General features: G+C 32.9%; 2 protein-coding genes, 1 long non-coding RNA gene and 2 other non-coding genes across 5 annotated transcripts; 3 read left to right on the top strand and 2 right to left on the bottom strand.

The window, feature by feature from the left end:
- The first annotated feature begins 475 nt into the window (after nucleotides 1–475).
- On the top strand, nucleotides 476–547 carry TRNAH-GUG (transfer RNA histidin (anticodon GUG)). Its single transcript has one exon. It is a non-coding gene; the product is annotated as a tRNA-His (tRNA).
- Nucleotides 548–892: 345 nt separating this feature from the next.
- LOC125855314 (uncharacterized) lies at nucleotides 893–3,436 on the top strand. Its single transcript, XR_007445474.1, has 2 exons — nucleotides 893–1,087; nucleotides 3,248–3,436. It is a non-coding gene; the product is annotated as an uncharacterized LOC125855314 (long non-coding RNA).
- On the top strand, nucleotides 1,043–1,115 carry TRNAR-CCG (transfer RNA arginine (anticodon CCG)). Its single transcript has one exon. It is a non-coding gene; the product is annotated as a tRNA-Arg (tRNA).
- A 1,063-nt stretch (nucleotides 3,437–4,499) lies between the features above and the next one.
- LOC125855178 (CASP-like protein 4C2) lies at nucleotides 4,500–6,012 on the bottom strand. The gene is made up of 3 exons (XM_049534862.1): nucleotides 5,601–6,012; nucleotides 5,007–5,142; nucleotides 4,500–4,734 (listed from the first exon to the last, which is right to left on the bottom strand). Exons 1-3 carry the CDS (start codon nucleotides 5,819–5,821, stop codon nucleotides 4,507–4,509), a joined length of 585 nt encoding a protein of 194 aa, XP_049390819.1. The 5' UTR covers nucleotides 5,822–6,012; the 3' UTR covers nucleotides 4,500–4,506.
- A 1,777-nt stretch (nucleotides 6,013–7,789) lies between these two features.
- On the bottom strand, nucleotides 7,790–11,472 carry LOC125856496 (ubiquitin-conjugating enzyme E2 7). The gene is made up of 6 exons (XM_049536056.1): nucleotides 11,302–11,472; nucleotides 11,117–11,219; nucleotides 10,033–10,130; nucleotides 9,826–9,926; nucleotides 8,790–8,867; nucleotides 7,790–8,197 (listed from the first exon to the last, which is right to left on the bottom strand). Exons 1-6 carry the CDS (start codon nucleotides 11,342–11,344, stop codon nucleotides 8,123–8,125), a joined length of 498 nt encoding a protein of 165 aa, XP_049392013.1. The 5' UTR covers nucleotides 11,345–11,472; the 3' UTR covers nucleotides 7,790–8,122.
- Between the last annotated feature and the right edge of the window lie 3,842 nt (nucleotides 11,473–15,314).

Below are 15,314 nucleotides of genomic sequence, written 5' to 3'. Positions count from 1 at the left end.
TAAGTAATTATCTGTCCTTCCAAACAGGACAAGACAGTGTAATTACACCAATTACACCAAATCCAATTATCAGGGTGTCCTTCCAAACAGGCCCTAAGTAAAATTTTGTGTTCGGGAAAAATATCGAATACCAAATGATTCTAATGTCTTACACCAAACTCAAATACCTTAATTCTAAATTTCTACTCTCGAATACCACACCAATACGAATTACCTGATATCAAATTACCAAGAAATTTGATTCGATTTGGTAATTCATTTTTCGATATTTTATGCTCAACCATAGGGATAAGTTATCCTGAAATATTATACCACCCAAGCGTTAGCGAAGGGATAACTTACAAATAACAAATTAAATGACACCATAATTTAATCTTAGGATTATTTGGAATATCCAAAGAATTATAATGATAGCAACTAAATTAAGACAAATAAATTGAAATATAATTGTCTTGTGTTATTATCAAAACATGAAGTGGCTGTAGTTTAGTGGTAAGAATTCCACGTTGTGGCCGTGGAGACCTGGGCTCGAATCCCAGCAGCCACATTTCACTTTTACATTTTTTTGGTTTCAGTTTCGTATTTTTGGTTCACTTGGATACTTTAATAAAACCCAAATCCCATTGTAAACTTTTTTTTTTAATCTCTCTCTCTGCGATCAGTTCGAACAGCAGGCAACTATTTTTTTCAACAAATCCGATTCGACGTATTAATCAATCGAAGGTACAGATCTCGATCTATTGAATTTATACAGTTTCATATTTTTAATTCAGTTTTGATGTTTACAACTCTATGATTTTGTGTGTGTTATGTATAGATCTGGATTTACATGATTTCAATTGTTGGAAAAGTTTGGTTTTGTTGTCTGTTGTTCTGTGTGTCGTTTTCGTCATTCATCTTGATTTTGTTTGCTTCGTACATGAATGGAGTTTTGATCGGTGAAGTGGTACCCATTTCTGATGAGTTTTTTTGTCCCTTTCGATGGTAGTGGAAATTTTTGTAAAGGATAGTTATGAGGAAATGGTGAAGATGGTAACAAAGTGATCACATAGCGGAGTGGATATCGCGTTAGACTCCGAATCTAAAGGTCGTGGGTTCGAATCCCACTGTGATCACTGCCTACTTTTTTTAATTTGTGTTTGGTTTTGGAGATTGGTGTGAGTTTACATATACTTGGTTCCTGTTTGGGGAGTAGATTTTCAAATTTTTGTTTGAAAACATTGTTTGTTCATACTTTTCGGTGAAATTTCATTTTGACTCACAAAACTTTAACGTTTTTCTATGTAAAAAATGTATGTCCAAATACAACTTCAAGTTCCAAAAACCATTTTTTCAACAAACTTCGAAAACTCATTCTTTTTCAAGTTTTAAGTAAATTTATGGTTAAACGCTAGGTTAGCTAGATTCTTTCAGAACCGTTGCTTTTGTTAGCTGTTCTTTTGTCTTTCTCAATGTTAGTGGAAGAGTAGTACTGAAATGTATAAGGGAATGAAGAGGATGGTAACAAGTGATCTCACAACGGAGTGGATATTGTGTTAGACTTATGATCTAAAGTTTGTGGGTTTGAATCCCACTGGGGTTGATTCATGCCTTCTTTTGCACTTGTTTTGTTTTTCTTGGTTTCATCTTTTTGTGTTTGGTTTGGGAATTGCAGCCGAGGGTCTATCTGAAACAACCTCTCTACCTCCCAAGGTAAGGGTAAGGTTTGTGTACACTCTACCCTCCTAGAACTCACTTGTGGAACTACACGGGGTATGTTGACGTTGTTGGTTTGGGAATTGCTTAGTGAAATAAAAATCTTTCTAATATAAAACTATAAAGAAGTTTTACTTGCTTGTTTGGATATATAAGCTTGAGGCAATTGGTTTGAGAGACTGTTACTAGCTGCCTCCACTGCATATGTTAATAGTTATGAACTTGGTACAACTGCTAAGTAATTTTCGTTTTGATTTGAGCAGTTTACTAAATGATATGTGTAAATTATGGCACCAAGATATTTCTATTGGGAATGCAGGTTGGTTTCCACTTAATTAATGGTTTTATTCCTATAATCATTGCCTCGGCATGAGAGATGCTTGTGGAGTGAAATAAGAGGCTAAGTTTTCCTTTTTCTGTTCTATTGGTTTAGGCTTTTGTTTGTGTTACAAGTTGCAATAGTCTTCCTTTACTTTATCTAGGGGGGAAATACATGAAAATTTCAAGGGTGTTACTTGAGTATTTGAAGGAATAGGAGCAACTTTACCTTAACATTTTCATCAAGTATGCCTACCACGATGCTAGGTTTGTGAATTTTGATTAAATCATTCCCTACAGAAGTGTTAGGCTGTCACAGTAGGATTGACGTCTGATTATGGAAGATGCATAAGGTACATTGAGACAGAATTTGAAAGGCATCAAAGTGGTTCTAGATTGTGAAACATGTGTATAGAGCTGAACAAAATGCTGTGCGTAGTATAGATACCTAACTTGTCCAATGAGTCTTTTCTCTAGTGGTAAAGAGGAGGACAATACCTTGAGGTTGTGTTTCTTAATTGTTAATGAAAACAACGTAGTATCATGATTCGTTAACTCTAAAATTGCCATTGATCGTTGACGTAATTGTTCACTTATTGCTTTTCAGTAACTTGCTCAACAACTTGTACTCTCATCAGAACATTGATTATACAAGGAGGGAGGGGATGTACTGTCGATGACCCCCTAAAAATAACCCAACCTTTGAATGTAGGGCGATAAGCAAATCAATTGAACTCAATTTCAAAAAAATAAGATACACAAAAATATTATGTAGCTTAGGAAATCAAGATTATTCCATTAGAGTTTGTCCTTATTAGAGAAACAAAAAGATAATCTAGTTTTGCATAGACGGGTTTTAATTCTTAGTATTTGTTTTGTGCTATACCAATATTCTAACTCCAAAAAGAATCGAATGTTGCTTGTGTCATGATAATGTTTTATTCATTTTACTGGGTAACTTGATAATGGGACTGATGAAAACTAGAGATCATTGCAGGAACTGAACGATTGTGTTTTAGTTCAATAGCTTTCGTGAATGGGTTATCAATTATCATCTATTACATGTTCAATGTTTTTCAGTTTGTGGTTGTCGAGGAATTCTGTCTTGCACCTTATTTCTGATTTAGTTTCTGAAATCATAAAGCTGTTCTTGCAAACTTACTGTTGTGTAAATAAACCAATGTAATACTTTTCATTTGGTTCTAACTGTTGGCTCTTCAACTTTGTCTTGCAGATAATGGATGATCAAGATTTAGGATTCTTTGCTAACTTTCTTGGCATCTTTATTTTCGTATTTGTTATTGCTTATCATTATGTAGTGGCTGATCCCAAGTACTTGGGCAACTAACTGATTCTGATGATCCCCGTAGTGAGTAGTAACTTTTAATGAGCTCAAGATGAATTTCATTTTTATCGTTTATTATCACCAGCCAGTTCTTGCCTGAATATTATGAGATCGGATATTTGGTCTGAGAAAGTCGAAGTTTTAGTTGTTCTCTCCTATTTTGTGAATCTGATAGCTCTTGATCTATTGCAAATATTCTTAAGAAAATGTGCTGATAGTCGGGTTAGACCTATCAGAAACAACCTCTTACCTTTTTAGGTAAGGCTGTGTACAATTCACCCTTCCCAGACTACACTTGTGGAATATTACTCGGTATGGACCTAGAGGTTCAGTGATAAGCTCTCTTTGGCTTAACTACTTTGTTTGGTAAACAACACAAATGGTTATAAGCTTTAACCAGTCTTCTTTAACTTGCTAATATCTTTTGTAATCTCTGAAATATTCTTTTCATTTGATTATACTTAAGGTCTTGAACCAAAGGAGCGTCAATTGTTTCTCAGAAATAATGGTGGTTGAAAATAAAAGTGAAATTTCAACGCTTACAAAATTTCTAGGGATAATTGGTCGTCTTTGACGACTTAAATTCTCATTCCCCACGACTTGCTTAACAGCTTAGTCAAATGTAGAATTATTGTCAATCTTCCAGAACTCATACTGTCATCCATGAACCAAAAATGATTTAAAAGATATTTTTATTTTTTTTACAAATAAAATAGTATTTATATTTACTTCATGCCAAAAATATATTTAAGACGTCTAAATATTATTATTTAAGATGTGCGTAATGAGAAGGTATCTGCTACATCTCTAATTATTGTGAGAACATAGAATAAGAAAAGTAGTAGTAGCAAAGATATCAGATCCACACCACCAAAGGATGTCGCAATGGATTGCTTCTTCTTTAATCAAAGGTCTCGATTTTAATTCTTGGACATGGAAAAATCTTGTGTGCTACCCCAAATGGGAGCTATTCAATACAAATTCGAATCAATTGAACTCCCATGCATATCAAACATCAAATGAGAAAAAATAAATAAAATTATAGCCACACCACTCAATTTTCTGTTGACGCATCTTTGGTCAAATTTTAGTAATTATCAACTATAATTGACGTGAAGAAAAAATAAATTGAAAATATTAATTTATTTTTAATTTTGCACATTAAATCGAGAACCATTGATAATAAAACTTACAACCCGGAAACCCGACAAGAGTGAAGAAAAGCCCAGGAACATGAATCCGGCGAATCCAAAGGCTATTGAGATATCTGATTGAACGCAGAATGCATTGCTAACCGTACACGTGTCCATCTCCTTCAAAGTTCGAGCCAAGGACGCTCCCGCCGATCCCGCCGATAGCAACAGGTACGCAAATACCTACCGCCAAAAAAGAGAGCTAATAATCAAAAACACATTCAAAATATTCAAAAAAATTTCAAATTTCATACCTAAACTATCAAGTTAGCGAGAGTTTCTTGACTGAGCTAGATAAATTGTTCTCTTTTGCTACCTCAAATGTCATTATAATTCAGTTATGAAACTCGAAAAATTGAAATTCCACTCAAAATGAGGCAAAATTAACTTGGTGTTTCACAAATTTCTGCAGAAAAAAGCTAAATGACCGCCATTAAAGTGAAGGATTTACGAACCTGATCGTGGCCGAAATCGAACCAAACTTGAACGACTTCAGGGAAAACAGTAGCGCCTCTTGAAATCTCCCACACGGATGCTCCTACTTCGAAGAGTGAATATAAGGCAACAATTGCACCGGCAACAGCCACAAACCTATACAGTAAAAGGAATCAGCGAATTTGAACGCCGGAGAACTAAAACTTCATCGACTCTCAACTCCGGATACTCAAAAGCATCGTGGTTATCAGTATAAAACCGGAAAAAATCAGTTAATTTGAACTCCGTAGAACTATAAACAACTTCATTTTATCAGTATTCTTCCCTTTTTTTTTGGGCTAATAATGAGCAAATAATCCATCAAACTTCAACTCCGGAGTATTAAAATTGTTGCGTTTATCAGTAAAAGCAAAAGGAATCACCAATTTGAACTCCAGAGTACTACAACGATGCCGTTTTATCGGTATTCCAATTTGTTTGTATTTTTTTTTTTTTGCTAAAGTGAGCTAAAAATCCATCAAATTTCAACTCCAGAGTAATCAATTTACAGTTAAATCGCGTGAAAGACATAAGGAGGAAATCCATTAGAACAAAAAAACTACTACTATAATTACCTGAAGGCATCGAAGTGGTGCCACTGAGGCAAATCGGAGCCGCGGCGAGAATTAGTGAACATGAAGATAGCTGAGGCAAGCGAGAAGCAGAAGGAAGCAAACCGGAAGACGACAATCAAAATGTTGAACCGCCGGAGCTTGTGTACGGATACGCTGGAGTGGAAGTGCGACGGCGACGGAGTCTCAACGACGCCGTTTCGAACTTGAGGTGATCTCATCATCTCGATTCTCAACGGTGCATTTATAGGGTAACGACGGCGTTTTGAAGCTTTTTACTGTTTTGCTTCGATGGAGTAGGGTTTTGAAAGTTTCAGGACAATTACATGGCATAATTCCCTTGAAAGGATAGAGAGAAAAAAAGAAAGAAAGAAGGAATATGTTTTTGTAAAGATAAAGAAAGGAAAAGGTGAGGAAGATGACAAAAGGAATAACGGAGAAAAAAGTAGTTCCAATACTTATAAGAGGTGCACTAAAATTGTGACGGAATGGTTGAGATTTTTCGTCCTCAGTCCGGGGGGTTTCACAATTAAGCAATTTTTTTTAATCTTGAGTTAAGATTGTTTAAAATTGAATCAAATGATAATTTGAATTGAAAAAAATTATTAATTTATCGATAATAGATTATTGATTTATGATTTTTGTAACAATTTTAAATTTTTTTATTATCGAGTTATAGATTCTGTAATAGTTTGAGATTTTTTTTAACGGATTAACTGGTAACCTGATCGTAAATTAATTAATTATATTTATATCATTCACTTTATAAAGTCCTTGACATATGATTTTACAATCTGCCTGTGTTTGTTTTTGAGTAAGATGCAATATGTCAACTCATGTGCACGATTCATTTGGTTTGTCACCTTGTTTCTAAGTAATTTTCATTTTTTTTTGGTGTCAAATCTTAATGGCTAAATCGAAGCGAACCGATAACAATCAATAATTGACAAATGATAATTGATAAGACAATATCTTAATGGTTCTATAATGATTTAACACGTCCACAAATCGATAACCGATAAAGTTGAACCAATAAACTCCGAAACCAAATCGAATCAATCGATACATAACCATATCTTGAATAATATAAAAACTTTAACCATAAAATTTCTTGTATTTTTCTTCAATCAAGTGTTTCCTTAACAATCTCGTATTGAAAATGATCGAGAACCATAAGTGAATTGTCGAGTAATGCACAATGTTGTTAATGAAAATCTAAAGTCAATGATATATAGCTATCTCCAAAAATAAACTTCACAATATATGAATTTAAAGTTATTCGGACCTTGATTTCAAACACCAAATGAAAAAAAAATACTAGTAAGTGTTTGTTTGGCAAGGGTATAGGAGAAAAAATTGTGGACTCTATTCAATATTTAGTTAGAATTTTTAATTTTGGGATAAATAATTATAATACTATATATTGCTTCCATTTTAATGGTGTCTTAAATTGATAGGTCATGAAAATGTAGAAGTAAGACATATTTTTGACTTTTATGTTTTTACACAATAGATCATCAATATGTAATTATTAGTATAAAATACAGTACATCTTTCTTTGTTTCTTCCTTTTTATAGGCACACTTTACTTTGAAAAAGAATCAATGTTCAAAGTACATACACACTGCTTGTTGCTTTCTACATGTGCTACATCCTTTTGTCTTTTTGATCGAATAAGCTTGGAAAAGAACTTTAACATGTCTTCTAAGTACAATTTTTTATCATCAGCGATAGCATATTCCATGAAATCTCAAAAAATAAAGTATATGCAAATTATACATCTATCTTTGTGAGATCTAAATAGTACAATATACAACCCCAACAACTCAATGGAAAAAGAATCAACCAGCGCTTAAAGTTCAATGCGAAGATCAATTCTCTATCATTCCCTATTAAAATGTTGGGCAAGTGAAGATTTACTCGTATCCGGTATTTCAAAAGTACGTAGAACCTCAATCTCCACGGGCTTAGCAATTATTGTGAGATCTAAATATAATTTTAAACCTACAAATGTAGTCTAATAATAATGATATGATGTACGCAACCTTACCTTTGTGAATCTAAATAATTTTTTATCATTTGAACAAGACACATGCAAATCCCCTCCCCCCCACCCCCAAAACAGAGACAAATGAGAAAAAAAACACCCTACATTGCAATGGGAAAATATGACTTGATATTACAACCAAATATCAACCCAGCCACTTTTTCTTTTCATTAATGAGCCTTCTTTCATTTCTGGGTTGGAAGAGACATAAAGCTTGATATAACATCAAAAAAAGAAAAGGCCAAATAACACAAAGTTCAACAACCTATAAAGTTTTTCCAAGAAATATAACTGGCAATTAACATTCAAAGTAAGATCAACAAAAATGTCAAAAACCCCCAAGACCAGAAAGGCACAATACACAATGTCTAACGGTCGACCAATTCTACACTTTGTAGCAATGAACATCCAGCCAAAAGAACGTCGATGCCATTTCCTCAGCTTTATCATAAAATGGGTTGGTACATTTCTGTGTTTACTACAAATCTTGTGACCGTCTTACACAACGACTGACCCTTTTCTTGAATTCATCTCTTTTTTCCCTCCATTCCTTCTGCACGAGACCATAAACGATACATTAATAAGATATTAGAAGACACTTCAGGGTATCGGGCAGAACAAGTGATCTAAGGAAACTGAGACATTTGACCATGAGTTGAAAAGGGTAACAAATGAAACGGTTAGAAGTGTCAAAGAAACAAGGAGAGAGACAACCGATGGAGGTTAAAAAGAGTGAAAAGAAACAAAAGAGTGATTCAGAAATGTGTCTATAGTTCATCCTTACTGTACAAAACAGCTTCCCTCAACTATAAAGAAGAAATTAGTCTGCTTTCTATTTTTATCAGCACCTTTCACTCTAACAAACTCAAATATCTTTCACCGTCTGTTTGATCACTATCATCACACAGACTTAACTGCATTATAAGGTAACTCCCACAAGTAGAGATATCTACGGACATTTTGTTTATAGAGAGCTAGTTGTGGGGATATTACTATGTGTAAAACTCAAAAAAGAAAAAAACCTAATGAATGTGTAAAGAAATATGAACTACAGAAGGTTCCCATGGAGTTTCAACCCTGGTCCGTGTTAGGCAGTTCATTTACAGGGGATCAATAAGAAAGAATTTAGAAATCAAGTTACTTACAGCAGCTTCCACGTTAGCAGGAGACTCATCATTAGGGCTTGAAAGCATGGATATGATGCTTAAAATTATACTCTCCACCTGCAAAGGACTCTCGAAGTCAATTTTGATTCCATAGAAATATATCAACTACTGCACAAATCAATAAGCAATAAATAAAGAAGCACTGAAGTCGGACGAGATCTAAAAATTGAAGCAATTACACAGAGATAGTAAAGCAGAATTATGCAGAAGCAGGCAGCTGAAATCACAAGAAAAAGAACTGTCACCAGAGGTGTCCTCACATTTGACATGCATCATTAAGTTTGGCAGGCATGAGTGTGAACAGAGAATATAATTCCAGTAGAACACCGAACATGTCAGAATGCAATGCCACTGATTATATAAAGGAATCGGTCAATTTAAAAGGGGAGGGGACCCTTTGATCAATGGAACCGGTAGTGTTCTTTTCATGCATGTGCATTTGAGAATGAAGATAGTAAACAGGTTGATGCATTTGACAAAGGAATGAAGGATTTAAAGACAACGAGGCCATATTGAATTCCACGACCTACTCAATTGCAAAGTACCAGGATATTTTGAGAGATTAAGCATTAATAGAAGTAATGACCAATAGAAGGCTAAGGAAATCATAGGATATACAACAAACATTAAAGATCCAGGTTCTTGAGGTGATACATTGCCTTCTCAAAAGAGGAGCAATGCGTTGAATCAAAAGCTCGTTAATTTTGTTTTTTTGGTATCGCTTAAGATTAGCACCGCAGAAGATCTTCATAGCATTTGTTTTTTTTTAAATTTATTTATCTTAGTAAGGTCAGAAGATCTTGAGAGTTGAAACAAAAACAAGAAATAGTAGCCAAATCTTGGAGAGACATTAACCCCCTCGTGTAGTACACTTAAAGTTTTGTTTGCAGTAAGCAAACTGAAAAGATAAGGCAAAATTTTCCTCCATGCAGTTGGTGGGAGGTTAGAAAAAATAGGAAGAAAGACAGATATTCTGCATTCACATTTCACAATGGCGTTTGTGATATAATCATACCGTGTGGACAGGAGACCAACGCTCACTAGCATACTCATAGCCATTTGGATCATCACCAGGGGGGTGAAGAATTGAGATGCAAACCTTCCCATCAGAGTAAACTGTATGTCATACCAAAATACCAAGCAAAAACTAAAATCAGTGCTGACGATGGTAATGAAGAACAACCAGTTTATTGAGCCTCAAAATAGATAAGTAGCTACAAACCATTAGGATGCCAGATCTCTGTGGTAAACCTTACAGTTGGAGGACTGTTGGGATAATTTTCAGGAAAGCTCATGATAGCATTAAAGAAACCCCCTTCACTGCAATAATAGCAATTACACAATGTTATACTCTTAATTAAATACGACAAACCTGTCATATTTTAGCATATCTAAGGTTAATACAACAATCACAGATTAAAGGAAGTTAATAGGCGAGGAATGCAAACTATAGAATAATTCGTTCTCAAAACCATGACACCAAGGACACAAAGTTAGCTTGTATCAATCCTTTTTTCCATAAATTGCTTCGCCCCGATTCTTAATTTAAGCAAGTTTCTAGGATAAGAAAAATTATGTATTTTATGTCAAACTAGACTCTTCACTTGTACTAGGCAAGATGAATCTATATACTTCAATTGCTTGAATTTTCAAGATATGCTTCATATCAATTGTAGACTTTATCGAGATAGGCAGAACTCTCCCTCTGAGATGCTGGACATACTCAATTGGAATGGGAAACACTATTCAATTGGTGTACTGCTTAGCAGTCCCCTAAAACTGGTACGAATGAATCTATAGTTATCAATTTTCATGGGTCAGAGGGGCAATCGACAGGGAGTTCATCATCAAGAAATAATTGAATGACCAGACCCTTCTTTTCAACCAATCAATGCAATCCTCTTTCTATTCTGCTATATTCCATTTAATTCCAATACAAAGATACCAATTTTACAAGATAACATTAATGTATCATGAAATATCAGTAGATTACAGCTCAACAGAAACCTGAAAATGTTCAGAACCCAATTACTTGACTCGACCGCACAGCCTTTTCAAGGGAAAATTTACACCAAAATAACAACAAATTCAAGAAAAGAGAAGAAGCTACAAGCCCAAATTAAAAATCAAAACTTAGATTAAATGAAATATCAATAGAATTACAGCTCAACAGAATCCTTAAACAGCTCACAACCCAATTGCTTGAATCATCACACAAATTTACACCAAACAACAACAAATTCAAGAAACAAAATTAGCGACAAACCCAAATTCAAAATCAAGAAAAAAACAAGGTGACCACTCACTATAAAGTATCTTGAGGTCCAATAATGGTGACACTCCATTCAAACAAGTTGCTTTCATCAACCAAACCAGCCGAAAATCCATCAACTGGATGTTTACAGAGATCTGCAAGAAAAAAAAAGCACAAATCAAAAAAAGAAAACAACCCCAATTCAGCAAAAATTACATAGAACCCCAAAATGGATACCCTTAAGTTGTTTCTGAAGGAGAAGACTAGCTTGTGAAGCCATACAACTTCAGAGAGAGAGAAAAAAGAGAAATTCTTCTAGAGAGAGAAAGCTAAAGACTACAAAAGGGATTCTCTCAAGAAGGTTCTAGGGCAGCGAAAGAGACGAAGTGAAACAGAGGTTTATGGAATTTATACTGACAGGGGCGGTGCAGTATAAATTTTGGGGGTTAAAAAGTATCATTTGGAACCATTTGTGAGAGATCGCGTTTGGATTTAAATTTTACGAGTTCAATACTTCATATTTATTGAATTTTTAGTAATAACATAGGAAAGTTCATGATTATAGTTAAAAAATTAAATTGAATCTCAATCTGAATCAAATCGATTAAAAAACTTGATATTTGATTTGATTTGGTTTTAAATTTTAAAAACCGACACTATTTGATTTGATTTTACTAAAAAACAACTGCAAAAATAACCAAATCGAACAGATAACTTAGGTGTATAAATTCTATGATTATTTATATATTATTCATAAATGAAATATAAATATTTTTGTTAAATTTTAATTAACATAAGTTTTTAACTTTATCATTTTCTCAAGCCAAACACTTTAGCCCAACTATAACAATTCAAGTCCATCAAAATTCATTTTAGTCGTTGCTTACCCTACTTCACATAAAATAGTCACATTTTCTCTTAATTGAATCACTTTGTTCGTATAATGATAACTCTAGTATTGCTTAATTGAACCGACAATAGCTTTTTTATGGATTGTTCATGTACTAGGTGTTTGTGTCTATCGAGATACGTACGTCCTAAAAAAATTATTACTTTCAAACCGAATAAACCAAAAATTCTGAACCAAACCGACTATTTTTTTCGTTTCGTTTCGTTTGGTTTTAGAAATTTAAAAAACCGACTAGATTGATTTGATTTTGGTTTTGATCAATAACCGATCCAAATTGAACCACGAGCACCCCTAATTATATAGGTACATGAGTTTTACTATTGTGAAGAAATTGAAATTTTGATTAAGTTGAAATTAGGGACGAAGATAGAAGATATCGAAAAATTATATAGTGAGTATGAAGTTAAAAAGTTGTTAAATTCGGTTGTAACCTAAAGGCGAAGTTAGAAGATATCGGAAAGTTATATGATAAATGTAAGTAATGAAAAACATTTGATTTAATTAAATCTACGGCAAAGATGAAGGATATCAAAAAATTACATGATGAATATAAGTAAAGAAAAATGTTGGATTCAATTTAATCTAAGGGCTAAGATAGAGAACATTAGAAAATTACTGATGAATATAAGTAAAAGAAAAACGTTGGATTCAGTTAAACCTAAAAACAAAAAATAGAGGATATTGATCTTGGACGTATTTGTGTCTATTTACTACATTTTGTCCATATATACCCGTAGTTTTAAGAGCATTTTTACTACATTGTGTGTGTTTTAAAGAGTATTGTGATAATGTGCACTAACATATATGATTAGACTATGCATAGAGTTTGACAAGAGCTGAAGCGATAAGTAAAGCTTAGTAGCAAATCAGAGGAATGCGGGGGGAAAACTAGACAAGTGAAAACTGGGATGGGTGCACTATAGGGGCGCCACGCCATATCCAAAACTGCAGACACCCTAGACTAACACATTACTAAGGCGCTACGCCATCCCCCAAAATGTTGAAAACCCAGGCTAGCGCACTGCTAGGATGCCACACCAAGGACTAAGTTATTGCTATGCTGGCACAACACAACCATAGATGTCCTGATGAGTAATCTCAAATTTTGTATAGTCTGAATTCAAGAAGAAAAATAAATTAATCTTTCAAACCCTATAAATAAAATATTGTACCTTTTTGATAGGGCGTCGTCATACTTTTTAGCGCAAGAGGAAGAGAGTAGAATTCACTATTAGGTTTCTTATCTTCTACTTTTTCTTAAACATTACTTTGCGTGGAAACAATTGTTTTTGTGTTTTTCATTATCATGAATAGTTAAGAACCCTTGTTCTAGGGCTGAAGTTACGATAATTGTTGAATATTGAATCAATGGATGAAGTTGGTTATCATATAAATTAGTCTTGTGTTCTTGAATTACTATTTTAATACTCGATCATTATTACAATAAATCTATTGTTTGTTCTTGAACTTGAGAGATGAATAGAGATATAAAACTTGAAATATAAGGAGCATGATATTTTCTGGCACATAACTAGAATTTATTTGTATCTACAATAGGGATACCTAGTTACCTTGCTTGATTACGAAATAAGAAGAAAGCTTAGTGCTCCACAGTTGATTCAATCTATCACGCTCAATGATGTAGTTAGATTGTCAACTGTGGTAGGTGATTAAAAGTCAGGAGATTATAATCATAATATCACCCTTATAAATCAGTGATTTGATAACCTTCTGAAATCCATTGAGGTGATACGATGCATGAATCTTAGTTAATTAAATTGCAACCCTAGAATTTTTCCAAAGCATTGTTATACTTCAAAGTGAAATTGAACGGTTGCTATAGTTATTTAATTCTAGCACTCTTAGGGGCTGTTTGGTTACTGTATAAGTTGCATTTTATTCATGTATAAAAAGTTGCATTACTTTTACCATGTTTGGTAGAAATTTTGTTTTAGGTGGAAAAGTCAACATAACTTATACCATGTTTGGTTGGTAGAATTCTAAATATTGTATAAAAGTTATTCATATATTAATTTTATATGATGTTTGGTTGTGTTTTTTGTAGTCCTACATAATTAATACCAACATAACTTATGAGGAAATCTATGTATAAGTTATGCAGGGTAGAAGGTGGAATAAGTTATGCAGGTATTAGTTATACATGTATTAAAATAGTAAATTACACATTTACCCTCCCTTATTAATTTATTTTTAATTATTTTCATTGAAAATGTTATCCAACTATGCTATTTTCCTAACTTTTTTTTAATACACGAACAACTTTTTTTTTTCTGTTTTCATTTGAAATCCAAATGTAATATTTTATTAATATTACAAATTGAATTGTATATAGCGTTATATATTATTATTACATATATTCCACTTCTTTAATTAACATGTATTATTATTTTGTTTAGGATGTGAATTTATACATAATTCATATATTTGGTATATTAAAACTGTATAAACAATATATACAACATATTGATAGAATATTTACATTATATAAAATAGGATATTATAATGTACTTGAAATATATTAATCGTATTTTATTTTTATACGTTATAAACATAAAAAAATAACAAAATGAAAAAATAGCATTCCCAAGTGTAGAGGGAGAATTTTTTTTCTTTACTTTTTATTCAAAAAGAGGGAGAATTTATACTATTTGCTTACTTATTTATTTGTAAGTAATATATATTAATTTACAACAAATTCAATATTTATTAGTTAATAATTTATGCATTGTGATCTCTACATAATTAAATAATATATGCATAACTAATACTTGCATAATTAAACCCTGCATAACTAAATCCTACATAACTAATACCTACATAACTAATACTTGCATAGTTAAACCCTGCATAACTAATATCTGCATAACTAAACCCTACATAACTAATACCTGCATAACTCTAACCAGTAATCAAACGGCCCCTTAGTGTTCAAATATTAATCAAATCCTTGTGGCACACTTGCATTAAATTGTGAGAATTAATCTAATTAGGTAAATAGTAAACCGACACGTCTCTATGGATTCAATATTCGACTCCTAAAAGGGTCACTTTATTATTTATACTACCGTGATACTGTCATGTGCATTTGGACTCAACAAATATCGAAAAACTTCACATAATAACTCTTATGTAAGAAAAAAAATGTTGGATTTAATTGAACTTAAGGATGAAGATAGAGGACATTAGAAAATTACATGGTAAATATAGATAAAGAAAAATATTAGATTCAGTTGAACCTAAAGGACAAAGACAGAAGATATTGAAAAACTTTACACGATAAATCTATAAAAGAAAAAATATTGGATTCAGTTGAACCTAA

The sequence above is a fragment of the Solanum stenotomum genome, chromosome 2 (assembly GCF_019186545.1).
Source record: "Solanum stenotomum isolate F172 chromosome 2, ASM1918654v1, whole genome shotgun sequence".
Taxonomy (NCBI): Eukaryota; Viridiplantae; Streptophyta; class Magnoliopsida; order Solanales; family Solanaceae; genus Solanum; species Solanum stenotomum.
Note: the sequence above shows the minus strand (reverse complement) of the source record. Positions and strands in the feature narration are given on the sequence as shown.